The 27,997-nt window shown below is 31.2% G+C and overlaps 5 protein-coding genes across 6 annotated transcripts; 1 reads left to right on the top strand and 4 right to left on the bottom strand.

Moving 5' to 3' along the window:
• Window positions 1–12: 12 nt before the first annotated feature.
• On the bottom strand, window positions 13–8,032 carry LOC100815570 (L-ascorbate oxidase homolog). The gene is made up of 8 exons (XM_003523159.5): window positions 7,704–8,032; window positions 7,429–7,538; window positions 5,108–5,378; window positions 3,207–3,309; window positions 2,748–3,093; window positions 1,355–1,720; window positions 688–766; window positions 13–533 (listed from the first exon to the last, which is right to left on the bottom strand). Exons 1-8 carry the CDS (start codon window positions 7,857–7,859, stop codon window positions 321–323), a joined length of 1,644 nt encoding a protein of 547 aa, XP_003523207.1. The 5' UTR covers window positions 7,860–8,032; the 3' UTR covers window positions 13–320.
• A 3,532-nt stretch (window positions 8,033–11,564) lies between these two features.
• LOC100306672 (uncharacterized) lies at window positions 11,565–13,842 on the bottom strand. The gene is given in 2 exon segments (NM_001251581.1): window positions 11,565–11,842; window positions 13,452–13,842. A coding segment is annotated over 1 exon segment (330 nt). The 5' UTR covers window positions 13,798–13,842; the 3' UTR covers window positions 11,565–11,842; window positions 13,452–13,467.
• A 1,250-nt stretch (window positions 13,843–15,092) lies between these two features.
• Window positions 15,093–18,231, top strand: LOC100812901 (uncharacterized). The gene is made up of 2 exons (XM_006577887.4): window positions 15,093–15,297; window positions 17,636–18,231. Exons 1-2 carry the CDS (start codon window positions 15,182–15,184, stop codon window positions 17,841–17,843), a joined length of 324 nt encoding a protein of 107 aa, XP_006577950.1. The 5' UTR covers window positions 15,093–15,181; the 3' UTR covers window positions 17,844–18,231.
• A 280-nt stretch (window positions 18,232–18,511) lies between these two features.
• Window positions 18,512–23,811, bottom strand: LOC121172599 (lysine histidine transporter-like 8). Of its 2 annotated transcripts, XM_014774415.3 has the most exons (5): window positions 23,399–23,811; window positions 22,961–23,094; window positions 19,780–20,198; window positions 19,337–19,468; window positions 18,512–19,235 (listed from the first exon to the last, which is right to left on the bottom strand). In XM_014774415.3, the coding sequence occupies exons 1-3, from the start codon at window positions 23,716–23,718 to the stop codon at window positions 19,789–19,791; spliced, it is 864 nt and encodes a 287-aa protein (XP_014629901.1). In that variant the 5' UTR covers window positions 23,719–23,811; the 3' UTR covers window positions 18,512–19,235; window positions 19,337–19,468; window positions 19,780–19,788. The 2 variants fall into 2 exon arrangements, with proteins under 2 accessions (XP_014629901.1, XP_040870683.1); XM_041014749.1 differs by lacking the exons at window positions 18,512–19,235; window positions 19,337–19,468 and having other exon boundaries at window positions 20,150–20,198; window positions 22,961–23,051.
• On the bottom strand, window positions 18,747–19,462 carry LOC100816989 (lysine histidine transporter-like 8). Its single transcript, XM_041015107.1, has 2 exons — window positions 19,337–19,462; window positions 18,747–19,235 (listed from the first exon to the last, which is right to left on the bottom strand). The coding sequence occupies exons 1-2, from the start codon at window positions 19,460–19,462 to the stop codon at window positions 18,747–18,749; spliced, it is 615 nt and encodes a 204-aa protein (XP_040871041.1).
• Window positions 23,812–27,997: the final 4,186 nt, after the last annotated feature.

Below are 27,997 nucleotides of genomic sequence, written 5' to 3'. Positions count from 1 at the left end.
CCAAACGCCAACTTTCGCAATCCGATTCACCCTTCTTCTTGATAACAATACTAGTAAAATCCGAGATAATACAAAGGGAATATAATATATATTCTCTCTCACACACACTCTCTATCTCTCTCTGGGAAATAATTAATGTGACCTCGAGCTGGGGTCATTTAGGGATACAACCTACATATTCATCATCCCACTGGAGCATAGCATAAAATAAAAAAACCAAAGCACTCAACTATAAAATTAGAAGTAGATAAGTTAACTACTTTTCGTATTCTAAAGCTAGAATGCCTCTTCAAGCGTGGAACCTTTAAACTCTTGCTAGCTCAAAGGGGTCGCGTGTGTCTCCCACTAGCCCTACCACAAAGAATTGCATTCTTTGGAACAGGGAACTCGTCTCTGATTGAGGTTGATGCTGTATAAACGCGTAAATATAACTGTTGCCCAAGGTATTGTCGTGCCCAAAACTCAGACCTCAAGTTCCACATTCCCACATTGTCAAGGGCAATATAAATAGCAGTCCATGAAAAGGGGTATACCTGAACAAAATCAAGAATCAAAGCTTCCCTTAATTAGTTCTATTCTAAACCAGCAAGCAAGTAATCAGAAATAAATCAAAGAACAAACAATATAATATTGTTACTTGTTAGGACACACAAAAGAACATGGCCAAGAATCATGGCTGATTCTCACCTGTGTGGTGCAACGTGCAACTGCATCTCGGAGATTGTACTGGTTCCTGCTAGCAGGTGTCCACTGTCCCCCGTCCATACTGCATATATAATTCACACATTTTAGACCAACAATTACATATACAATTGAAATAATTTTTACGCCAATTCAGAAAGCCAAACACAAACTATTAGTAATGCTATATGAGACTTTTATAAGAAAATAGGCTATAAAAGTCGATGTGAGACAACAATAAAATTTCTTTAGAATTTTGGTTTGGATCTAATTCAATTTTTTGGTTTGGATTAATTCAATTTCAAAAACTAGTTCATGAGGTGAAATTTATTTTCTATTTATTGACGTCGAGCACTTGACATCTCAAGCGTGATATTTACAAGACTAAACATATAGGGATGATCCAACAAACACTAATATAAGCTTAGTATCATTTTAGAAGTTGAGTTTAGACCAAATATAATATTAAAAGTTAACTCATGAGATGAGGAATGTCCATACTTATATACATTATTTTGGTCACGTGAGTATCACCGGTTAAATAGGAATCTCTAACACTTTATTTAGTAAAATATATTTTGAGAAGGCATTTGTATCATTGTGGTGCTTTCCAATCAAATCATATGTATATACTGGTAGTTGAATTTAAGTATGGAAAGTAGTAAGTGGTTACCCAACGACAAAGAAAGAGTAGCCATCAAGATGGTAGCTCTGAACGATTTTCTCGTTGTTTTGGAAGACAATCTCAACAAAAGTTCTGTAGTCAGCTTGTAACACAGAAGTGTCAAGGTAAATGCCGCCACCAGTGGGTCTGTCAGATATGCTTCCGGGGCGGAAAACACCGGAGATTTTGAAGTAATCGGCGAGCTTAAGAGGGGTGTCTGGGGCAACATAAGACACGCTGTTAATTGCGTATCTTTGCTTCCCATTTACTTGACCAGCCGAACTCGCCAATATGATCGTCTTTGTCGTGTTTATCATACCGTAATGGTACGATCCTTGCGGGTTTGGCCTCGGTCCACTTGCTGTAAGGTTTGTCCTGAAATTATGTATTAAAACGTAATTAATTATTCCATACATGTATAAAATAAGAGCAAAAATGTTATGCATTGAATCATCCAATCAAAAATCATCATATCATCATGCATCAAAAGTTTATTGATTTCTATCCTAAAAATTACAAAATAAGATAAACAAATAATTTTGCATTCTCGTTAAATCACAGAATCATTGATGAAAAAAATTATTTTACAAGTATTTGTAATTATTTTATAAAATAATAAATTAAAAAGTTGAAAGAAAAATAAATAAAACTGAAATGAATAAATGGATTGTAATCAAATCCCGTTGATCCTGCAAGTTATGCCACCAAAATTGAAACAATAATTACTCTCCGCAAATTTCAACTATGGACGTGCTGCTTATGAGTTTAAAGTGCTACGTGTTACTCATTAGCAATTGACAGTTACTCCTATTGCTTAGTGTTGGACAAGGCTTCGTGAAACACTGAATAGAATGTGCTTATTCATCATTGTTGTTTCGATATTATCCATCGTCCATTGAGAAAGGGATTTTTGAATTAAGGCCGTAAAAGATGAAGATTGCAGCTGGGCCTGAAGTAAAATGTCAAACGCTTAATAGGGTTTTATTTGGAATTAAAATTACACAAGAAAAGAAGTAAACGTGATTCGTGTGTTTAGTATGAAAATTTATTCGTACTAAACAGCATTTTCCAATCCTTAAACTCGTAAAATAATAATACTAGCAGTCTAGCAATAGCAACTTAAATATTATGATTGACAGTATAAAATTTTCTATACTAGTAGCATATAGAAATGAAACTTTTTTTTCTCTCTCTCATATACCAGAAAATATTATAACTTTAATGCAAAAATTCTTACAAAATTAATTTTGATTGATCATATCCTTTTAAAATATACTACTATCAAATAAAGATTTTGGGTAAAATTCGAATTTGAGCTTAATTAAAAGACGTTTCTACTTGGACTCTTTATGTTTGTCTTGGGGACCAGATATGAAGTAGAAAGCAGATTAAGATAAAATACCTAATGGAGCGGGCCTGGTTCAAAGACCAGTCAATTTGGATTGTAGGTCCACCAGGGGGTGGGCCTGATACCGGGCCTGCGGAGTTGCTATAGCGAAGCACTCCAGTGGTGGTGAGGACCTTGTAGGAGAATCGTGAGGAAAACACAATATAATAATCCTGAGCAGGTTGATCCGCAGTTACCAGCACTGAATAAGATTGGCCTACATGAACATCAAGAGAGGAGTACGTTGTCTGAAGGGTGTGCGTTCCTTCCACTTCTACCAGCTTCATTTTGTGGTTTTGGATTCTAAAGTTAAGGGAGTGTTGCAGCCCCACATTTGATATTCTAAGCCTATAAGTCTTTCCTGTTGTGGACATGATAGCAAAAAATATCATGTATCAAAATTATTTTTAGTTTTAAATTTTTTTATTGTTCAACGTTTAAAAGATCATGTAGCAAATTAGATGGGCTGAATACCTTGTTCAACGTTTAAAGACACTCCATTAGGTCCGCGACCATTGATAAGTATTCCATCGGGAAAAGGCAGCTTCTTGCCCCTATCAAGACGGGCTTTCAAAGTCTGCATATAATCCACACATTATTTACCTTTTCTTTTTAATAAAATTCCAGCTAAAAGTATTATTGTTCAAGTCTAAACCCCAAATAATTTTACTTAGGCAACTACTTAACCAATTCCTAGATTTCTTTGAAAGAAGATACCTATCAAGTAGTAAGGTTTTAATTGACTCGACCATATTCAAATTTAGTTTTTTTTTTTAATCCTTAATCATTTATACTACTAATTACTTATAAAAAGGTAAGTGCGTATGTCTATTTGTTTAAACAAGTACTATCACTTAGTAGCCAAAAAAGAGTATCACTTTAATTAAAGTAGGCTAATATATATAGAGGTGCATACTATTAAAATCAATATCTAATATAAGAAACATGCTAAAATGAACATTTTAGCGATATTCATTTAACACCACCACGTGTATTATAAATATTCTCGATTATTTTTTGGACTACAAATGTTTACTCACACCAAGTTGCAAATGCATTTCCAGCTTGCCAAAGACTGTAAGAGATATAAGTAGTTGAGAAATAATTGTTGGCATGCTGATATTTAGTTACTGTTTTTTTTATATAAAAAAAACTCAGCATATTTCATATTAGGAATTAAAAATTAATTTTTTAAGTACCATTCAAAATTCATTTAAAAAATTAATTTCTTCCAAAAAAAAGTATTTTCTTCATACACATAAACTTAGAGTCGAACCTCATATCATATACTGTATTTAATATAAAAAAAATATTTGTCAACCATGTCACAGCGTAATAATAATTTGTTGTTAGGTAGTCTAAACCATTTTATATATAAACCTAAAAATAACTAGAGGTACTTACGTCACTCAAAATATCAATAACAGTTTTACCTAATCTAAGCCATATTTTCTGACAATTTGTAAATAAAAAATGCTGCAACAAATACTTTAACAAACATTCAAATATACTCTCTATCATGAAATTAATTAAGCTTGTAAAATGATATGTATTCTATCAACCACCAGGCTCTCACTCGTATTTTTGTTTTTTCGGTAGAGAATGTATTAAAAAAATTATTACATAATGTGTTTTACCCCTTCTCTTTTTATATAATAATTTTTAACATTTTTATAGCCCCTTAACTTTATATATATATATATATATATATATGATCCCTTAACTTTAGTACTGTACATAGAATTAAAAAAACAGTTAAACACTTATAACTGTCTTAATTATTTTTAAAACATACTTGAACTAATTAGATAAAAAAAAAAGTTGATCACAGGAATTAGGCTATTCTATATGATAATTTGCATAGAACGTGGATGCTGTTGAGATAGTCAGATCACCAGCAGCCAATTTGCCAATAGATGATGCAGTCACCGATAGAAGAAGCTTATCTTTACATAAAAAAAAACAAGAAGCTTATCTCTTGGCACACAAAGCAAAAAATGCAATGCCGACTGCCAAGTTTGCTATTTCCTACGCATTTCTGATAAATGAGTAAGTGAATATTTATTGACACGCAATGCTTGGGAAGCCTAGGGGATTGCCACCGAACCAAGTCATTGCAGTCTTGCAGAAGAAATATGAATCTTCACAAGATTTGTCTCAGAGTAGTATATTACTACTATAATAAATACTCAAAGAAAATTTTCCTTGCCAGTTACTCAAAGAAGACACATATAATAAATGATAATGAAAATTTTCCTTGCCATTTACTCAAAGAAAGACAGAGAAAGCGGTAACGTGGGGACTTGGCACATAGAGAGAAAGAAAAAGTAGGTAGGATGATGGATTTTTTGGTTTTTTTAGGTTGGGATAATTACCGTGTGGTTGGACTTGTACCAATCTCCAATGAGGACAGTGTAATCACCAGCTGGATCAGGGAATGGGACGGGAATTCTTGGTCTGCTGAGAATCCTAATGCCTCCAAAACCGCCAGCGGCTTTGTGGAATGCAAGGGATGGGAAATAGTAAAAACTCCCAATTTGATCTTTGACTTGAAGGATGTAAGTAAAATTCTTCCCTGGTGGGATGGGGCACGTTGTTCCAAAAACACCATCTTCGAATGAGTTCCTTCTCTGCTGGATCCCATTCCTGTATCATTAAATTCATATTTTAGTTCTTGGGCTTCATATTAGTAATTCGTTTCATACTTTAAATTCATATTTATGTAATTTTATACCAAATTTGTTTACTTAGTCAGATGGATTCAGATATTCTATACTTTATCCTAATAGCCATCCATCAGACAGTAAAAATGACTATCATTTAAATTTCTGATTCATCCTAATAATATTTCCGCAGGCTAATAAATAATGCTAATTTATTAAGATTCAATCAATGTTTTTTTCCCTGGAAAGGATCTCTAATTTTATTTTAATTTTTTCCGTTTAATCACATTTGTCCCTTTATTTTCTCCTCCTTTCTCTTTTATTTTTTTATTTGTATTTTGAAGATGCTCTCCAATTCAAATTTCAACATTTTTTTTTCACCCTACTCATTTTCTTTCCTCTTAAACAAATTACAAAATTCTCTGTAAATCTAAACAAACATTAAGAAGTGTTTTTTTTTAATCTAAACACGATACTCTATCCTATCTATGCTTAGTGCTTGATTGGCAATCACATAGAACCGAGCGCTCGTGATTTTAGGAAACAAACGTGGATTAGTTGATAAGTCACCGTAAATTCCAGTCCACGACAGACAGCCCAAGAGAAAGAGAAAAGGTAAGTGGGCCATCGCATTAATACATTTTCTAAAACACTGTTTATTATTTATACAATAATTCATTAATTCATATAATACTAGTAATATTTTTTATATTTATATTTTTTTCATATTACATCCCATGCTTTTTTTCTCTTTTCCATCCTAATTACTATACAATAAGTTGTACAAATTATTGTATAAACAACATTTCTCCTATTTTAAATATACTCTTTATTATTAATTAATATTTATTAAAATTTATAAAATGTTATGAATCTCAAATATTATTTAATAAGTCTCATTTTTTTGTAATTCAAACAATAATCATAGTGCTAAAAAAAATACCAAAAAGAAGTGTTACAAAAATAATCCTAGAAACTTTCCTCTTTTTATTTTTGAAAAATGCTCCTAACATGCACGTTTTCTAACATTTTTTAAAATGTATTTAACTCATAATTTTGTATTTAACGAATTATATATATATATATCTATCTGTGTGTGTGTGTTAGTTATAGAGAGATTCTCCAACTCTTCCTTTTACTCCTTTTACTAGTTCCTTCCAGAGAAATCAGAAGTGTGCCATGACTCATGAGTCATGACTTCGAGGCTTGTGATGATAAGGGCTTATATTCCTCTTCGATTGAGTGAGAGAAATAAAGGAGAAAGAATTAGAAAACTAAAAATAGAGTGAAAATACAGTCAAGAAAGTATATTAGTTTAATGGATAAAATAATATGAGAAAATTAGTTTATAATAAATATTAAAGCTTTTACTATAATGAAAATAAAAAGCATTTTATTTATATTGTATATCATATCATATAAATATGATTAAACATTAAAAAAAGATATTAAAACTAAAAAGATAACCTACGACGTCCCCTCCTCCCACACTTTCCTCTCCCACTCAAACATTGCACCACAAGGTCACAATCACGTGTCTTTGTCCTTCTTCAGAAAGAATATAATGTTCATTTTTAACATTTCTTAAATATTTTTTATTTTTGCTCAGAACATTTTTTAAACATGAAAATACTTTCCTTTTTAGTGTACATTCAGATAATAATTATAATATATGAAAGAGCAGCAAGCTAGATCTAGAACAACGTCCACACATTCCTCGGTCCAGCACATAGCATATTTCAGTGTTTCCACTTTCCAGCCGGAGACGAATCATGTGACTTAACAAACATCCAAAGTAGAGAAGTGTCTAAAGCAATTAATAATGTGCAACCGACTCAGTGTGGATCAACAATATCAATCTAAAGAGCATTTTTTATATATTTTAAAAATACTCTAATCACACGCTTGGAACTTGGATCTCAACCTCATTATGATGCATGCTTTAAGCTTAATATTGTTAACAAAAACCACAGATCGAAAATATTTGAGCAAATGGTAAGTAGTAAGTGAATAAAGGGAGGGAGAGAGAGTACCAAGAGAGAAGAAAGGGCTCATCCAAGCTGTTGAAGACATTGATGATGAGGTTGTCGTTGGTAACAGAATGAATATCTGGACCTGGGAATTGCCCGTTGATCAATATTCCCTGTTAAATAAGACATGCTGTGAACAATTATTCACCATATGATCCAAATCCATTATAGTATTTTTTTTTATAAAAAAAAAAAAAAACACAATACATAGTAACAAAACAGAAAAGTGTAAAAAAGTAATTCCAGTGGAGAAGGTTGAGATTGAGATAGAGACATACCGTTTGGCGAACACCAAGAGGGTAAATGTCACCATAAGTAACATTCCAGTTGAAGAACCTGTAGGGATCTTCGGCCCCAGCGATGTGAAAGAGAGAAATAGCAACACATAGGAGAAGGGAACCGACAGTGGCTCCTCCCGCCAACTTGAGCGGCATTTTTCCTCTCTTTCTTAATTACCAACACAACACTCTTTGCTCTCTCCCCGATAGTGTACTTAATGCTCACTCTATTAAGGGACAAAGAGACTTTAAAGGGAACGAGGGGGAGGGGTCAGAAATGATTAGGGATGGCACACATTTAGATTTAAGTGCGGTACAGAGGAGTATGTAACATAGCCGTGAAAAATTGAAAAAGTTACAATAAAAGAGTGGGAAAAATTGAAGGGAATTTGGCAGGATACGAAAAATAATGTTTTTTCTAGAGGGTAGAAATTAAATGCAAGTGTCGGTCGTGGGGTCCTCACACTAGCTTACTTATATTTGAACTATGCAGTTTAATTTGTCTTCCGCATGGGGTCCTTTGTGTTTGTTTGTGGGCTTACTCTTGCATTACAAACATGACGCGTTCAGACGCAAAGAAGACCGAAGGGCCCTCTTCTTGGAGATGTTCCAATGGAATAGCAGTCCTACGCAATTTCCTCTTTTAAATTGCTGCCCTAGTTAGATTAATGACCCATGTGGAAGCACCGGTACTGGCTGTTTTGTTTGGATGTTCTTAAACTCTACTATCAATTTACAACTTAATTATGAGTGACAATCACATGACAAAAAATTTGATTGCTACTTTGAGTTATGTTTGGTTTAAAACACTTTTCTATTTCTTAAGTTAATAAAAATTGTCATTTGTATTTTGAAAACGATAGATGTTTTTTTTTCAAACTAAACAAGTATTCTTTACAAAAAAAAACGATTAATCTCTCCTTATTTCTTAATAATAATCAAGAGAAAATTATTTAATATTTTCTTTATCAATAAACAACCCTAAACAAGTCCTTCGGATTTTTTTTAAAGCAATCCATTAGGATTTAGTTGTCATTAGTCTTGAGATTTTGAGAGACGCAATTCTGACCAACAAACACACAAGTTTTATTTTTTATACTGGCTTATATACCTACAATATGATCAAAACACAAAGTTAAATCTCGTTATTTTACCACTTATTATTAGAATGAATAAATAGTTCAAATTTACTATCTCAATTATCTTTATATTATCCTATTAATTGGATAAAGAACATTTTTTGAAATTACCTCTGTAATATTTTTGTGTGAATTCTTTATTCAAACACGCATAGATATGCTTTCAATTGTTGAAGGATGTGATGATTTTTATATACCCTGCTTTCTTGCAGATACTTCAATCAACTGGAATTTGATCTCTCTTATTGGTTTGATAGTCTTTCTTATTTTGTATAATGTATCCCAATTAGGTGAGTTGTTTAATTCTTTCTATTTGGATTTCAACTATGAGGCATTATTTAATTATTTTATTTTGTGGAATAATATTAATTAATTATTAGAAAATATTATTTAATTATCAACATTTAATTATAGTCAATTATTATTATTAAAATACCACACTGTTGATATATACTGTATTGGACTTTGTTTAAGAGTGAGCCCATAATGGGCAGGATCATTCATTATAACCAGTAGTGAAACTCCTACCTACTATTTATTAGTGAGATAGAAATTTGTCTCCTCATCAAACAATTTTACATACACATACAACATTCTCCAAAAAAGTGGATAGTTTACTCTCACACAAGAACTCGACTTTCTCTCTTCAATTGAAACAATTGGGACCAATTCAAGTACACGCTCTTAATCTCCCTCTCACATATTGATAATAATATGTTGTCAGAATGTAAACCATCTGCACTTTTTAATAGGCTTCGAATAGGAAGCAAAGAAAAGAAAAAATAAGGAACAACAAAGTTATAATTGTGTAAATCTAATGATTCCCATCCATTTATTTTTTTGTATTAAAACATGGTTGGAGTTGCTTCGATTTGAAGGAGGACTGGGTAGGTTCCTTTATCAATGTATATTATGAGCTTGCCTGTTAAAATTTGGTCCTTGTGAACTGTGATAGTAATTATCTACGAGATCTAAAATTTTCACTATTTTTTTTTTGACGATGGAAAAGGGAGTAATATTTTATAAATTAAATATATTTTACAAAAAAAAAATACTACTACTGTTTAAATTTGGTTGGTGCTGGTACAATGATAAAAAAATGTAGCTTTATTATGTACTTTTTTGACTTTTTGCCCAGTTAATGAAACAAAGCAAACTGGTCATTTGACAAATGCAAATGTGTCATCTTTCCTGCCGCTCTTACATTTGTCAGGTCTCTCATTACACGTACAAACAATCCACCATATTTGTCACCACCCCACATGGCAGCAGAAGTCCCTCAACCAAAATGAAAGAGAGAGAGATTCATGATCTGGTAGCTGAAGTTTACTCAGATAATCGGTTAACTAATAAATTGAAGTTGGAGTTAAAGAATCTAATATCTCTTTATTCCCACCAGGCACCAAGGGTGCTTGTGATTTTTATTTTTTTTATTCTTTATCTCTGGATGTCTGTTGCTCCAAAAATACAAACAAGTCTACCCTTATTTCTAAAGCCAATAAATTTTCGAAAAATATGCTTATACACCTCTCATGTGTCTACATCTTTTGAGAGAGATAAGACAAGAAGAGAAGATAAATTAATGATATGTTTGGTTATATGATATGATGGGGGAAAATGTAACAAAAAAAATAGAAGTGTTATCATGGCGTCTTTTCGTTATATGATTTGACGGAAAAAAAATATAACAAAAAATTAAACGTATTGTTATGATGTTGTAATTTATAAGTCTAACTATCAATAACATGAATCATTATTACAATATCTCAATTAGGCGGGCATACTTTTGACTGATTAAGTTACTTAGAATTTTTTTATACTCCTTATTTAATTTTAAGACAGTGTGGTTTGGTTGGTGACCAATCTTGAACTTTGTTGGCTTTATGTTAATTTTTCTTTATAATATTTTTATCAGTACTGGTGATTATTGTCAAAGGTTTATTTCTTCTCGTTACTAATCACTAATTAGCTGCTTTCATAAAAATATCAATAATATCATTTTAAAAATTAGAAAAAAACAACATGAATTGACTTAGTTGGTTCAAAAGTTCTCCTACTTGAAAACTGAGTTACATTGATGCCACTGAGGAGTTGCTATTGATCTCTATCAAGAAATTGATCCTTTTTTATTTATTTTGAAATTGTCTTTCCTACGAAATTATGGTTCTAGTCATGCATAATAAAATCATGGTTTTGTTTTACAACAATTTTCACACTGTTATTAATATAATAGAATCGTGACACCCGCATTAACACAAAAGAATCGTGATTCTTTGAGCTAAGGGGCGTAAAAAACAACAATTGAATTGTGAGTCCATTTTACTATTTTTTTTACAAAAAAAATGGAAAAAAATTAAAAATACATACAGTGTTCTTTATTGACTGAGAACTGCAATAATTGACTGAACACGATTTTTTATGATACGCGTTAACTAAACATTACTTTCTGTTAGGCATATTATCCATATTCACCATATTACTAAAACATGAAATTGTGTCATTTACACTAGGATACATAATAAAATCACAATTGACATTCAAAACCCCAAAAAAATAATTAACGAAACCATGATTTCGTTACTGAGTTTTATTTCAAAAAAAACACCAGAATCATAATTTTACTACAGCATTATCTACAACAGAATTCTGTTTAACAAAATAATGCAAAATAAAATTAGCGTTGCAGAGGGACGTTGAAGGGGGGGAAACAAAGGAGATGGAAGGATGGGAAATTTTTAAATTAGAGATAGAAGGATAATTTCATGTGGTGTTAAGAGCCAATGACAAATTTTGTAGGAACCAACGGTAACCATGCCACTTTCAAAACATAAAATCCCTTTCAAGTTAGGTTGGGTCGACCAAGTTTGCAGGCTGACCCATATTCGTCTACATTCTTAGAATAAACTAATAAAGTCATGACTATAAGGTCCACGCTTATTGGAATCTTTTGGGCTTCATTCCACTCCATTTCTTGTTGTGGTTCCATCTCTCCAATTTAACCTGAAAAACCACAATCTCCCATAATCATTTTGGTGTAAGTTAAAGTGCCTCTCAAACTTGTCTAAATTTTGCAGTCAAAATAGAAAATTCATTCGCCTGAAAACATTATCCACAAACATTGTTTCCCCTATTTCATGATCTCCAAAGTAATCATAAAGAAAAAAAGGTGTCATATTTAAGGAAGGGTTTACTAGAACAAAAATAAAAGAACAGACATTATCTGCAGGTTGATCAACGAGAAAACTTAAAGAGAAAAAGGATGGAAACCTTTAAACCTTTCAGCTAAACTCATCTAACAAAAACAAACAAACATATATGATCATCCACTACATAGACCAATATACAAGTCCATTGTATCAACCTTACAGAAAGAGAATAAAAAAAAGGCATTTGGGATTACCAGTTACACAGAAACTGAGGCAGAAAGGCTGTAGCTGCAGACAGGGAACTTACTTAAAAGGAGGATCTGTATGAAATGACTCTTTCTGACTAAGCTTGTGAACTTTTCTGTTTCTATGACGTTCCATAGTCAAAAGTAATTGTTATATTTTTTTCCGTCAAATCATATTAGAATTGAGAATGGATTAGCCTAATAGAGAGAAGAGGGTTGCTCACCTCATTATAAAATATATTTTAACCATATACCTAATAGTCCATGAAATTGTGGTAACAAGAATCGTGATAATGAGTTCACAACCTATGAAGCAATCATCTTACTATATGAAGAACCTTAACATTGGTCTTTTAGGTCAAAATTTAAAATAAGTTGTGTAATGAGTTACAACTAACTCAGAAGCCAGTCCATACACAGCAAATGAAAGAGTGAAATCGGTGGTTAAGTATACACGGATTACCAAGGTAGTTAAATAAACCATTGTTCAAAGGGAAATCAGGCCAAATCAAAGCGTGGATATTTAATCAACCACTGTGCAAGGGAGTTGCAGAACGAAAAGCTAAGATAAAAGAAATGGAGACATAGAGAGATGGAGACATTGCAAGCATTGAAGAAATTCAAGCATATATATATATATATATATATATATATATATATATATATATATATATATATATATATATATATTATCACTCAGTAAATTGGTCGCAAATGTGGAAGAGTGTGGATTCAAACTTAAGTTATATGCTTAATAAATTATGCAACCACTAAAGTTTACCTCCAAAACCACATGGGGAACCATTGATAATTGTAAAACAGCACAACAAAGAAATTTATTGCAGTTGAGGTGTGCTGGAAGGAACAATGGTTTGGCATCAGAATTTTTAGGGAAATTACTCCAGCAAAGTGACTTCAAATACAAACACAAAATGAACAATTTCGACATTGAGGTTAGCTTCTAAGAAGATTCAAATTTCCAAATGTAATTTATGTCCTTGAAGCTGTTAGAAATATATGAAGACCCTTCTAATTGTATCCCTTCAATTCATCCTCACAGGACATTACATTTAATACGAATCTTTTAAGTGCAAACATTAGACATATCCTCAACAAGAACCAATTTTCCTAGAGAGCAACAAAACACTTTCAAAGACTATTATTATTCACGAGTCAATTTAATTGTTTCTTCGGAGAGATGGAAAAAAAAAAACTCACAGGGAGGGGAAAGGGATCAGTGTTGTTCTGCAAAGAGGTGGCGAAGGCGAGAAGCGAAGAGGCCGGTGGAATCTTGAGAAGCTTCTCGAAGGAGGTCGTTCTTGATGTTGTTGATGCGGTCGGTGAGAGAACCGTGGTCGACCCTGAGGGCGTGGATGTCTTCTTGGAGGCCATGGATTTTGTACTTCTGACTCAAAGATCGCATGCTCAATAGAAGGATACCCGTCATGGCGAAGAATTGGATGAAGCTGTCCTTCCGTTGCTTCGCGTGCGCCATAAACCCTAATATCTTCCTCGAATGTTCCGCGGCGGCGCTCGGTCGAGGAGAAGCTGAAGAAGAAGCCATGCCGATCTATCCACAACACGACCGATACTATTACTCACCCACCTACAACAGAACCTCCCTGCTTTCTTTCCTCGCTGATCACAAATTGCAATGAATGTCGACGGATTCACCTGTGTAATCCTCCGCGTTACTTTCTTGTTGCTCTTTTTTTCTTTTTATCTCGTTAAAAAAAATTAAAATATTAAATTTTGCAATTTAATAAAAAAAATTGTGATGAAATAATAGAAAAATATTCTATAACTATACATGTGATTATAATATTTTTTTAGTAAAATAATACTAACCAGAGTAAATACTTAATATCATTTTAATTTTCAAAAAATTTAACTTCTTACTTAAAATCTATTACACTAAAATATATTAATATTTTAAACATAACAAAATAATAATATAAATTAAAGATGAAAATCTTAACTTAACAAATTAATAATATTTGTATATTTAACTTAGGTGAGTTAAATGAATAGTCTATTAAATTTATATGTTTTTTTAACATGTCAGACTCAAAAACTCAATATAATTATATCAACTTTCAAAAAAAGAAGCATGTTGTCCTCTTAATTCATAGGCTTAAAGAGTTAATCCATATATCTACCCCTAATTATATGTGGCATTGGTCAAATCTAATGACAAAGACCATGATTTCCTTGCGTCAACTAGAGATATCAACCAACTCCAAAGACTAATCCATGGTCTCTTTCCCATCAACCAAGATCCATCAACTAGATCATGACAAACTTGTATAAACCAACTCTAATAATTAGACCATCAATAGTTAACTAAAAAAATTATACTTGGAAATGAAATCAATTTTCTATTTTTGCATTCAAAATTGATACAAAATGGAAACACATTTCTTTAACACACCCATAATACAAACAAACAAACATGCTTCCTTTTGTGAGGAGTATTTTTGTTATAAAAAAACTAAAGCAGGGTGTATACTTGGCAATAAAGAGGATGCCATTAACAATACCCTTGAAACAAATTACAACCCAACAAAATTTAAGGCTCATATATATATATATTCTAGAAAATATATTTCCATAACTAATTCATAGTTCTAGAAATATATTTTCATAATAGGTATATGTTAGTATGGACATCTCTGGAAAGGAAAAGGGGTTCCAAGGGGGTGTTCTCCTTTAAGGAAAAGAGGGTATGATGGGTAATTAAGAGGTAGGAAAGGGATATGAGGTGTACTTAGAGAAAATAGTGGAACCTAATGTAGATTGAGCCTAGGCCGGCCCGTTTGAAAGCAGAAAGCCTGAGACTAAAACAAATGGGATGCATGGTCAGTTCGCTCTAACTACAATCAAATTCATTTTCTGGTTTTCGTTTTAGATAGAGAAAGAATTAGAGACAGCGAGTGAGGGGGGCTACCATGATAACACGATCGAATCTGGTTGAACAGCTGCGAGAGTATCAGATTCGATCCAAGCATGACTGGGCCTCTGTCTCGTTCTTCTCCTCCACTTCTTCAAACATCACCACTTCCAGGTATGCGCTACCCCCCCCTTTATTTGCCATGTTTATTGTTTGCCTCACAATTATTGTACACATGGGATTGAAAGATCACAAATTTCGCTCGGCTAATTTTGAGTTTTTTTATTTTCTTACTTCCAATGTTTTTTTCCCCACAGGATTTGGCTTATTTCCCGTTACAATTTTTTGTTTTTGTTTTTTAAATTAAGATGGAAATTGTTGTTACTTGTTAACATGATTCGATTAGGAAAATAGTCTTATAATAAATAAATTGGTAGGCACGTACATGGTGATTCGATTGGGCGTGGTTGTCTAGATTAGTATTCAATTTGTTCCCCAGCACACACACGCACACCTTTTGTTCTTCCACATACATACCATTTGTGTTTGACTCCTTGATTTTTGGGTATCTGCCTAATCTCGTTATTCAAAATAAGGTAGGTTTTCCTAACCAGGATAAAGGATAGTTAACGAATACAAACAGAAAAACAAGGTTTTGATTCATATGATTTGCTAGTCTTAAAAGGAGGACTTATATCTTGTTGGGCATAATATTGAAATTTGGCTTGGTGAAAAGTGGCTTCAAGTAGTTATCAGATTCATTGGTTACAAAAGCAAAATAAGTGCAGAGTTATTAGTTACTTTGGGGGGTTTTGATGTGTAGGAGTAGGAGAAGATTGGTATGTTATCAAAATTGATCTTGTCACTGTATATATACTGGCGTAGTTGTCTAGGCTCTATGGTTAAGTTCCAAGTTTTAACACAATTGGTTAGGATGACAGGTATACCTTTATTAGTTAAACTAATCAGAAGTGATGACTATTCAATCTGAATCTCCTCTTCTCATACACTTTTGATCTCAGATATTTTGCTGCTTTTAAAAAAGGTTCTACTTGTTTAATATTTAGGGGCTTCTCTAAAAGATTTCCAACTTCATAGTTCATACTGATAAACCATTTTTTCTTCCAGATGGCACATGTATTTACTTATTAATTATTATATCATTGTTTTGCCAAGCCTTTGGAATCTTATATGACCAGCAATCAGTACATTTTTGTTGAACTTGAAATGGCTACACTAATCATAAGCACAAATTAATGTTTCACCTTTACAATTACTGGTATGTAGGGATTTTTAATGTAGTGGGGAGAGGATCAAAGGGGAAAATAAATTTCTCTTATTTGTTCTGGTCTAGGAAGTCCTGATACACAATACGATATGGATATGAGGTTACAGGGAATTTCTTAAAAATCAAGATACACATGGTCAAGATATGCTAACAAGAATTTATATATATTTAATGTAAATACACATTATTTGTAAAGAGACGTTTGCATCCCTAATTGCTCATTAATATATAAACATATAATAGTCAATAAATGATGATTACAGTTTACAAAAAAGATATAATTTGTAGTCATAACAAGTAAGCATAGTTACATATCTTTCCCCCACCCATATCAGAATATTTATTTCTTTATTCCTATGAACATGCCACAAAAATATGCAATTCCCTGCCCAAGTTTGAATGCCATAAAGGGTCAGTTTGTTTGAGCTTATTTTTAAAATAAAATAAGCAATTTTATAATTTTCTGATATGTTTGTCTAAACTGTTTTTATTTAAAATAGGCTGTTTTTTGTTTTTTTTTTTAAGTAGAAAAACCTATCTACTTCATAAAAAAGCACTATATGAAAAATGCTTTTTTAAAAATTGTTTTTTTTAAGTTTAAACAAATTGGCTCAAAATTATAAAAATTAAAAAGTATCATTAGTCCTATACAAAAGAAGTTTTGGCTTCATAGAATAATAAGATTTTCATTGGGAAGAGAGTTGCTCCGTATTAACAATGGACATTATCAGGTGCCTTTTAACAATAAAAAAAAACTACAGTAGTTACATGACTGTGTCCTGAGCCATATCCATGGAATATCAGAGGTGTATCAGGCATTTTAAAAAAAAAAAAAGTAATAATGAAAGTAAATGGATAATTTTGGATAGATATTGAACGTGCATCAATATTGGATATGTGTTGGACACCATACTTTTTGCATTTTTTGAGTATCGACCCTTCATAGGTTTTGATTAAAAGAGGAGAGAGGAAAAATAAAAGTAGTATACTTCAAATCTCCCTAGTGTAGGAAGTGCAACGAAAATGAGTAAATTTTGGTCTCTTTTTTGCCCTTTCCCCCAAATTTATGAACCAATTGAACACTATGAAACAAATGACTTAAGGCCATGAAATGCATATAAAATAGTTGCAGTCTATTTAGTTGGGTTAATTGTTATTTCTGTCTGTCAATTCTTTTTGAATAACATAATCTGGTGATAATGATGTCTCTTTATTGCGGTGCAGGGTGGATGTGGTGCTTTTTGTAATATGGGAACTTGTTATTTTAGCTTTCTTGGTTTTTTCTGTAGTCTCTCTGTACTTCAAGCACATCCGGCTTGCTTTTATTTTAGTCTGCATCACAATCCTATTGCTTTTATGCATGAAAATTACAAAGCAAGTAAGGCTTGCAAGGAAAAAGAGACGAAGGATGCTTCTTCCATTGTCAATGTAAAATGGTATCAAGTCTTGACCTTTGGCATATTTCCTATTCTCTTACCACCCATTTACTGGCTAGGTTCTGGGCCATTTGTAATCATTTCCATCGGTCCCGCTTCTCATTCATCACTGGATTGTGTATCATCTGATTCCACCTATAGCAAGTCGACTGAACTATATAATTGATGTTTTTACATCAAGACAAGCTTATCCAATTGGTTGATCTTGATCATTGTTGGAGGCAATGTGGCTTAGTAATGCTAGGATCTTGTCACAACCTATGTATATTTGGCAATTCTTTTTGCTGTTTATTTCTGTATACACAGTGCAACTGCTGCAAGTTACTATTGAGTTTTTGACCCCTTGACTTTGAATGTTCAAATACCATCAGATGAGTTATTGTATAATGACGACATATGTGTGAGATAGGTTTAGCACTGTGATATTGTGCACAAGGTGATTAAATGATAGGTGCGAAGTGTTGTTAGCTTTGCTGGCCTTAGAAGATAATTCCTGTGGTGTTGGCCTTGTATGGAGAATGTAACCCTTGTTTAACTTCACTTTGGACGATGATGTGAAAATATTTCCTTATCTGACTTAAGACCTATTTGATTTGTGGTTGTCAATGGAATATTTATTGGCCAGACTAACATATTAACTTAATGTTTCTTTTCTGGCACATTCTGCAAGTTAAATACATTTTATTTCCACACATTTTACATCAAAATGACCCATGTTTCATGATCGATATTAAACAATTAGAATAGAATGTCTGTTGTTGTCACAAGCGAGTCATTCTCTCATTCATTTCTGATGGGAGTTAACGTCCCCAACTTTTGTGTGCTCCGCATGCTTGTCCATGAAACATTTGCAAATCAACTTCCAGTGTTGTGATTGAGCGTAGTATAGTATCTAATTCCTACTGTGGATTAAAGAAATGGATCTCTATGCCCTGAGCAACTATGCCCCGAATGGCTCCTATGACAACCAGTACACTTAGAATCATCCCAACAACACCTAGTGTCCAGTTCAAGTACCAGTTTGTGCTACATCTCTGTGGCTTCTTAATCTGTATCCACATGAAACAGGGATATGCTAAGGTTATTGGTAGAGCAGCGCCTCCTATCAGACCTGCCAAACTCCGTAAGAATGGTAAGGCTACAGCAATAAAAAATGCTAGGCACCCGAAGAGACCCCTGAAGGCTATTCGTAGCCACCTCGGGCAAGGTCTGTTCATCTTGCTAGTGTATCTGAATTCCAGATCGTCAAATACTGGCATTGCATAGATTTGGAAGGAACTGAGGCTGTTTATAACAACTAGCAAGCTTGTCAAAGCAATGATAAATTTTGATGTATCATGTTCGTGGTATTTTTGCAAAGCACCTAACATCCCTCCATTGGTAGGTATCTGCCATCAAAGAGCAAGCGGTTAGCTTCTATATGATCAATCGTAAAGTCAATAATTCGAAACATAGTCTATTACGGATATTAATTATTAATTATACTTACTAAATTTCCATAGGCCCAATAACCTCCAATGGCAAGGGGAAACAAACACAAGGCGATGACTGTGTAAGCAAACATAACACCTTTCCACATGGCCAAGCGTGAGGGTTGCTTAGCATCCGAAGGCATGGTTCCCTACAATTTTGGGGGGTGGGGACAGTTTAACAATAATAAATATTAGTTCTTGTTAATAAGTATTTTTAGGACATTATTTAAGAAATTAAAATAAATAAAAAATATTTAATCAAAAAATTATAAAAAAAATTAAAAAATTATAAACAACATAATTTTTTTAATCCAACAAAAAATTTCACTTTAAATTCCTTTAAAAGTGGACTGATTAACATTCTCCATATAAAAATAGCTGCATGCGCAGCAACACCGATTATAGAAATCCACCTATGATGTACAAACAAAATGCTTGACCATGCATACTTTTTATGTACCTGTATTTCCTACACAAGATTGTGACCGCGGAAAGCAAAAGCAATGATGCCTAGTGCATTCCACGCGCTAAAAATCATGCTAGCCTCTGATTGTCCCCTTGGTGGTTCATAGGATACATGATCAAGTCTACCTTGGACTACAGATACTATACATATAAGAGCACAATAACTCACTGCAGTGATGGCTCCTATGAGGGAAACCCCTGCGATTGAATTCAGGTTTGGTAACTGGGCAAGCAAAATGGCTGTGCATGTAAACACCAAATACCATTCAATGGTTGTGAGTGGGCTTGCAGTTCCAAACACCATCTGAAAGAATATCTTCATTGTGTCAGCTCCGATCATGATCAGTGTCACACACGTCCCACCCGATAAATACATGATTGGGAAGAGTGCTAGTAGTTTTCCCATCTTTTCTCCTGCACGCAGTTTCGTTTGTCCTTTGTCTTGTCAATTGCCGATGATTGTTTCGGTCAACATATGATAAACATTAATTAATTGATTACACTACTAATCACTATTCGGGTATGGTGCTTATTTTTAAATACTATAAATCACTAACAGAATATAATATATATGTAATTTACTTTTGAAGTTGCTTTTACGAGAGGCAATCAACCATAATAGAACAGCCATATATAAAGTTGACCTAAGTACCTAACAGACCAACTTGTGCATGCTTAAAGTGCAACAAGCATGAGTTTTATAAAAAAAAATAAAAGTGTTTCAACGAGCGAGCGAATTTAAAATTCTGAAAAATTCTCAATTCTAAGAATTTTAAATATTTTAATTGAAATTTTTTTATTTTTAAAATTTTGTGTTTGAATAAAAAAAATTAAAATTATGAGGGTAAAAAAAAATGAATCACAAATTTCAAAAACTTTCAGGTGAAAGAAAAGATAAAAATTATAAAGAAAATATGAAAACGTTTTGAAAGATTCTTCTATCAAGAAAGAGAATTTTAATTTCTCACTTTTTATAAGAAAATTAAAATTCTACATTTTTAGTTGTTTAAAATTATGTTTTAAAATTCTAAAAAATTAAATTCGTCATAGAAAATATCAAAACAATTAATTTTAAATTAAAGAAATTTAAATTCTCTAATAAATTACTTTCCACAATTAAAATTCTCTATCCTAATACACTCTAAAGGAAAATGTTAATTTCTTCTTATTTCTTAAAATTAACGAGCAATAATTTTGTTATTTCTTTGACCCTCAAAAAATAATTTTAAAATGTGTATAAAAGAATATGATAAAACATAAGTGGGAAATAAAAAATTATATACGATGTCAATTATTTATCTTCTTTCTGGGTAATCGATTATTAATTTGATGATATAATAATTAAAACTGATGTAAAAATCAAGCAGAATCACTAGATTAGAGGGAGACATTTTTTTATGCAGAGTACATGTATCATTATAAGTGATAGCCCTATTCCAATTAAATAAGATCATTATGTAATAAGAAGGACGACATATTTTAGATACACGCACGTAAGATGATGTTTTCTGTTTCATTTATTCATTTGACATGTCATATTAGGTGGGTTGTATATACCCATATCGCATCCACTTTAAACAATACTCATTAGACAGCATTTTGTTTTCTTAATAGTTGAAATAAATCTACCTTAAGATTTGCTAAATGTTTATGATGTTAAAATGTGGATAAGTATGTACACAGTACATCAAAAGAAAGAAAGAAAAAGCAAGATCTGTATCATTATTAAACTTTAATGCTGTTACTAGGAGATGATATGATTTAAAGTTACTTAAATATGAATAAATAATATATTCATGATTATCTATCTCTCGAGTTAACTTGCTAATTCTTATGAGTTTATAAGTTCACTTATTTTTTGTGAGTTGACTCTTGAGTAAACTTTTTTTTACTAGATTCTAGATAAACTCTATAAACTTAAAGTAAACTCGGTAGACTCTTGAGTTTATCACCGAGTCAACGAGTTAGCAAGTTAAAAAAATTAGACCAAAATGCAAGTCATTTTGATTATTTTTTATTTGTTTAACATCCAACATACTTTCATTTAACGTGTTATTCTCAAATATAAAATTTCCACCTTTAATAATATCAAACCCTCGATGAGAAAGATCTACCACTACTATAATCTCTACAAGTTATTGTCTAGTTGTGATGTATTATTACTAGACTTGGTTATTTAAATATTCTCAACTCTATGATTTACTGTTTTATTTTATTATATTGTTGAAATATTTAATTAGTATGTTATTTATATATTTTTTGTTATTATTTTTATATGAAATAAATTCTTAGGAGTCTACGAGTTGAGTTTACAAATCGAGTTTATGGAACTCTCACGAATCTAGTTAAATTCTCGACTTTGATAACCTTAAATATATCTACTTCCTTTTTAACATTTGTTCCTTTTTATTTTCTTAAAGAACTAGACTATATTGGCATAAAATATATGGTCCTGCATACAACTAAATTAGGGTAAATAGTGGATAGTGTATTTTACACCATTAATTATTTAAGTGCAATCTTTGATATATAATTAGTGTGTTAATTTTACACTGACAGTATATATAAAAAACTCAATAAATTAAGAATTTAAATTTTATATATTAAAAATACTTTTTTATATATTTAACTAATAATCAAAAATGATTTTAAGTATGAATTTTATAATAATAACTAAAAATAATTGGTATAAAATTCAATAAATTTATCTTAGATGATAATATATATTAGATAATGGGATAAGAAATATTTATATAAAACGTACATTCATGTTAATTGAAAATTTTAAAAAGTATCGATTAATTTGTATGTTATTATTCAGTTAAAAATCATCATGTGTTAAAAGATTTCTAATTTTTTACCGTATTTATTTTAATATTCATAATAATGATGTTTTTAATTATTAGTTGAGAGTCAGCGATTTTTCCATATTTTTCCATCATTCCAGTTATAAGTCCGAGCAATGATATTTAGATATCTTAATTTTTCTAATTAAATACTTTATTAATATTTTTTTTTTGACATCATGTTATTTTATTTATGATACTTATATTTTTTTCCTCTTTTACTAAGTGCGAAATATGAGTTTTTAGATGTCCAAAATCATTTATGTATGAGTTGGCGATTTTGCACGTAATAATACCCCCAGAAAAAAAAAACTATAACTGTACGCTTACCGAATGCTGCCATAGCAAGTCTGAGGTACCTGCTATGGCGCACCCCTGAGTCCGATTCGTGAAGCTGAATCAGTAACCACAACGTGTAGAGCTGCCATGTAAAAGCCACACAGAGACATATGATTCCCCAAGTCCTGCATCAACACCAATATATATATATATATATATATATATATATATATATATATATATATATATATATATATATATATATATATATATGCAACTTAATAAAAAGTATTGTTAGCCACTGATCATTCTAATCCAGTTATATATATTGGAAAACAGTATATGGAAACCAAATACCTAAAGAGGAAAAGAATAAGAAGAGTAAATACGATGAGTTATGTAAGAAAAAGTTTGAGAAATATATAGAGGTCATTAATTACTCATATATATTTTAGCGGAGTGGGGAAAAAAAAAGAGTTAAAAGCTGACCAGCCAAGACTGGTGAAGGCTAATGGAAGAACAAGAGCCTGAAATCCAATCCCTGAAGAAAGAACGTGAAACGCAGCGTAGTATGCGTTTCCCTTCCTTGACTCGGTGATGGGAAGCCAATCATCTTGTGGGTCAAGCTTGGTGAAGCGACCAACTTCTCCCAAGTAACCTTGCATGTTTTCAATGGCCTTCTTCATGGGGCTGGCTAAAGGGGTGCTCATAAAACGAGTTGCAAATGGGCTTTTGGGAGTTGAAATCCCCGGAGAGCTCTGAGTCTCTCTCGGTCTACCACTCACCTTTACTTCCACCACTTCTTCCATTATAATTGCCACAGTTCTCGATCTGTGTCTCACTCCTCACCGTCACCACTCTTCTTTAGTTTAAGTCAAGTCCATCACGACTTGTATTTTGATGTTAGCATCCTAGCCTCAGTTTGTATATATAAGAAGGATTTTACTGATAAGTGTGTTCAGGATATTGATTAATAAATTAAAAAGAATAATTATTTATTGTAAAAATCATAAAAGAGTGAAAAAAAATATAAAAGCATAATTTACATATCTCAATAATTTTTTTTATCTTTTAAGGTTCTTAATTAATGTCCTAAAAATAATTATTTTTCATATAAGAAATGGGAAGTATGGACGGGAAGTGGAGGAAAAGATGCAATTAAATGTAAAAGATACTAAGATAGAAGAATGGATTGTTATAAAATAAAAGTACCCGTGCATGTCCAATTTGCATATTTGATTTTCGGACAACTCACAGTATACTGTGAGTTGTTGTGAGTAGATTAACCAATCTTTCAATTAGAAAACAGCAGTCGCTTCGGTCCAAGTAGTGGGTTGGCCAAGGAGATATTCCAATTGTTTCGATTTTGATGGATAATATTCGAGTTGATCGGATATGGACTCGGGTTTTTCCTCATAACCAAAAGTAGGGTATGGGTATGAGATTACTACATCTGTTCCGACCCCGAATCCGGACCTGTCACGCCATTTAAAAATTTTAGAATTCTTACATAATTTAATCAAAAGATCTAGAATTTTTATTACTTGTTAATTTTATTTTAGAATTTTTACATAATTTAATATTATTTTCTTAACGATTTTTGTAGACACATGCGTTATAATTAATTTATTGATATATAAGTAGTTAAAAATAAATATTTAACAATAAATTTATTTTTTTAAATCAAATTTTTAATATTTTCTTTACAAAAAAATATTTTTCTAATTTGAATCAGGTACGGGACAAGATCTGAGATACCCGATGGATACGAGATAATAAATTTTAACCCGTCGAATATCGGATACAAGTATGGGGCCATGTTGGAGAGTCGGGGTCGAGAATTGGGGAGACAATACCCGTCCCCATCCCATTGTCATGTCTATGCACAACAACCAATAATATCATCTCCATGATTAGATTTAGACAAGAATGGAATAAGAATAAAAACATTCCTTAATTCATTTTTGGGTGAATATTAGAGCTGTCATAATCACTCAAACTTACGAAACAATTTGGTGTATCACTGACGAGGCCAAAAAAGGAAAAAAATGTAATTGATAATAAAACATAATTTCCATTTATGATCCGATTTATTCGGGTTCAATCTATGATGTGTCGGATTGATCTATTTAATTAACCTAAAAGAAAACTTATTAGTATTTTGTAATATTTTTTTAAGACTTTTAAATATTTTGTACATTTAATTAAAAATAGAGTAAAATTTATCTAAAATACGTTTTTAGTATTTTGTAATATTGTTTACCATTATTTTATTTAGTGTTTTGTTTAAGACTAATTTAAAAATTTTTGTTATTATAGTTCTAGACTTTTAGCTTGTGAAAATATGTCTAGTTGTTGTGCATGGATTGTGAAAATTTAATTTAACTATATTTTTATAATTTATTTGAATTAATTTTTTTAAAAAAAAACTGATTTTTTTTGTTGAATTTTCTGTTAGAAAAACAACTATTTTTTATTTCATTTTAGGTGGATCGATAGACAAATCCTTTTAACTAAAAATCTGTGATAGATTGAATCACTTTTTCTAAAATCAACTTTAAATAAAATAAATTAGATTGATAGGGATAAGTCAAACCCAATAAACCAAACCATTGGGCTATTTTTACAAACTTATAAGTAGGATTTATATGTTTTAATTTTGATCATTTGTAATAATATGTAATTATAAATATTAATTTTTCTCATTTTCACAAGAAAAAATAATCTCACTAGATATGCCCCCTACACGCATATAAGAAGAGAAGGGATCTTAGTATATATGATCTAGGAGTTCAATAATCTTTTGTGCATATTAAGTTTCATTAATTCAGACATTAAACTAAGAATTCATATGAAGTAGATAAAAGTTTTTTTACAAAATTTTAAAATTACTTACTTCATTAAATAAATTATATTTAACATATAATGTATTCTTAAAAAATGTAAGTAAATGTTAAATATAATATCAAATTAAATAAAGTGAGTATCCGATTATAAATTATAGAAAACCCAAAAGACCCATTTATATATGGCAATTGAAATCTAAAAAGCCAAAATAACACAATCCGAAAAACTAATAGTACTCCATTATTTTCTTCCCATCAAATAAGTAGGTGTATAACGAAAGGTATATAAAAAAAAATAGGCCTGAGAATTACATAATTTACATACTCTATGGTTAGCATTTTCTTTTTTGATCTTGTTAACTAAGTATTTTAGAGTACTTATTAAGAAAATAAAAAATATTTACTATAGAAATTATAAAAAATGTAAAAATAATCATGGTCGGTATAATTTTTTATCTTTTAATAAAATATTTTTATGTTAAATTTCTTAAGGCGCTAGTCAGTATTTTTTTTTTTACAAATTGTTAAATTTCCGAGTTTCCCAACGTAAGCTGTGTGATGAGTCGGACATTAATCACATTATGGTCGTAATTATATTTATTTATTTATTTAAATCACATATTTTGATGTGCTGATAAAATTAGATAAAGCCTTATTACCAAATTTCTTCAAAGGCTCAATAACTTTGCTCATTCCTACTTGCTTCTGTCCCCTTTATGTGTCTTGAGCTTTCCGTGCATGAAACATGTGGCTACTCTAGTTTTTCTACACATTCAATGGTTTGCCATAATGAGCAAACCTTTGAGACCAAGTAGTTGGGTCTTATAGTTGCATGCATGTTTGAAGTGGCTTCTTTTATCAAAGTTGCTTTGGAGCTTTCTTTAATTTTCTTGACAAACTTTCTCGTGCCATCACTTTTGTTTTCTTGTCTTTGCTTCGGTATAAAGATACTTCGTTTGTTTTAGAAAAAATGATTCATAGTATATCCTATTTGTCATTCTCTTTTTTAATATTTTATTATTACGAAGCGAAATTCCATCATAGCTTCACTAATAAAAGTGAATCAAATTAGTTAATGAGCTCATGAAACATTATTCAATCATAAATATTAAAAATATTTTTTTTATCAGGATATTAAAATATATAATTTACATTCTTACTTTCACAACATACAAGATATAGATGAATTAGGAAAAATATTAGTTTAATCCATTTGGATTGACCCGCATAATTTTAAAACATAAAATGGACTTTATTTCTTTATCTCCCAATCTTAGCATGTACAGTTTTAATTAATTGGCATGCAACAAAAATTAAATTTTAATATTAATTAAAATTGTCTTTATTTAAGTGGGATTTTTTTTTATTTTCTAACTTTCTTATATTTTTTATTAGTTTTTTTGTCCTTTTTTTAATTTATCTTGTGTTTTTCTTTCTTTCTTTTTTTTAATTTAATGTAAGTTTTTTTACATGAAGGATTTTACCGTAAGTTAAATGCCATTTTACACTAAAACGGATGAATTAATTATTTCAATACATTGCACAAAAGAATGGGTTGATCCGACCCATTGATCAACCCATTTTCAGCTGGTCATTGATAGGATAAGTTATCTCACTTAATCATACTCTTTGGGTTCAGTGAAAATTCTTTGATGATCTACTTTAGGTGGGTGTGTGGAGTACTGTTTTAATTGACTATAATTTTATAAATTGCAATTATTATAATACTTTCACATAAAATCCTACAATTTTTTTTTTGTTTGGTTATGGAAAGATGACAAGTTGTAATAATAATAATAATAGACAGGGGTGACATCTTTTAGTCTATAGGAACAACATTTTGTAATTATTCGTTTCTTTGTTTTGAGACATTTGTACCTCAAGTCAAGTTTATTCTATTGAATATTGATTAAGAAGTTTTTTCCTAATAAAAAAACACATTATCATACTTTATATTTAGTTATCATATATAAGTATCATAGATTTGGGTAGGGAAAAGAATGTACCTAAGAAATTATCGACGACTATTTTTTTTTTTTTGTATACTATTGTCTTTCTCTCACCTAATCACCTATTTAAATTATATTATTTATACAACTTTCAGATTCTTGATAAAATTTTGAATTTTGCTTTGAGTTCTAGATAACTTTTTTTTTGCGTTGGGTCTGGGATAAAAAAAAGTTTTCATGTGAATATTTATTGTCAATTAAGTAATAATATACGGAAGTTAAAAATTTTAAAA

Source organism: Glycine max, chromosome 4 (genome assembly GCF_000004515.6).
Source record: "Glycine max cultivar Williams 82 chromosome 4, Glycine_max_v4.0, whole genome shotgun sequence".
Classification (NCBI taxonomy): domain Eukaryota; kingdom Viridiplantae; phylum Streptophyta; class Magnoliopsida; order Fabales; family Fabaceae; genus Glycine; species Glycine max.
Note: the sequence above shows the minus strand (reverse complement) of the source record. Positions and strands in the feature narration are given on the sequence as shown.

What these genes read in the sequence shown, in the direction of transcription:
- LOC100815570 (XM_003523159.5), bottom strand. Translation starts at nt 7,859, where the DNA reads ATGCCGCTCAAGTTGGCGGGAGGAGCCACTGTCGGTTCCCTTCTCCTA. An exon ending in AACCAGGCCCGCTCCATTAG is followed by an intron (nt 1,721 to 2,747) that starts GTATTTTATCTT and finishes ACATAATTTCAG; the next exon opens with GACAAACCTTACAGCAAGTG. An exon ending in TTGCACGTTGCACCACACAG is followed by an intron (nt 534 to 687) that starts GTGAGAATCAGC and finishes GATTTTGTTCAG; the next exon opens with GTATACCCCTTTTCATGGAC.
- LOC100816989 (XM_041015107.1), bottom strand. Translation starts at nt 19,462, where the DNA reads ATGCCTTCGGATGCTAAGCAACCCTCACGCTTGGCCATGTGGAAAGGT. An exon ending in ATTGGGCCTATGGAAATTTA is followed by an intron (nt 19,236 to 19,336) that starts GTAAGTATAATT and finishes CTTTGATGGCAG; the next exon opens with ATACCTACCAATGGAGGGAT.
- LOC121172599 (XM_014774415.3), bottom strand. Translation starts at nt 23,718, where the DNA reads ATGGAAGAAGTGGTGGAAGTAAAGGTGAGTGGTAGACCGAGAGAGACT. An exon ending in GCCTTCACCAGTCTTGGCTG is followed by an intron (nt 23,095 to 23,398) that starts GTCAGCTTTTAA and finishes GTGTTGATGCAG; the next exon opens with GACTTGGGGAATCATATGTC. An exon ending in ACTTGCTATGGCAGCATTCG is followed by an intron (nt 20,199 to 22,960) that starts GTAAGCGTACAG and finishes AACTGCGTGCAG; the next exon opens with GAGAAAAGATGGGAAAACTA.
- LOC100812901 (XM_006577887.4), top strand. Translation starts at nt 15,182, where the DNA reads ATGATAACACGATCGAATCTGGTTGAACAGCTGCGAGAGTATCAGATT. An exon ending in TCAAACATCACCACTTCCAG is followed by an intron (nt 15,298 to 17,635) that starts GTATGCGCTACC and finishes ATTGCGGTGCAG; the next exon opens with GGTGGATGTGGTGCTTTTTG.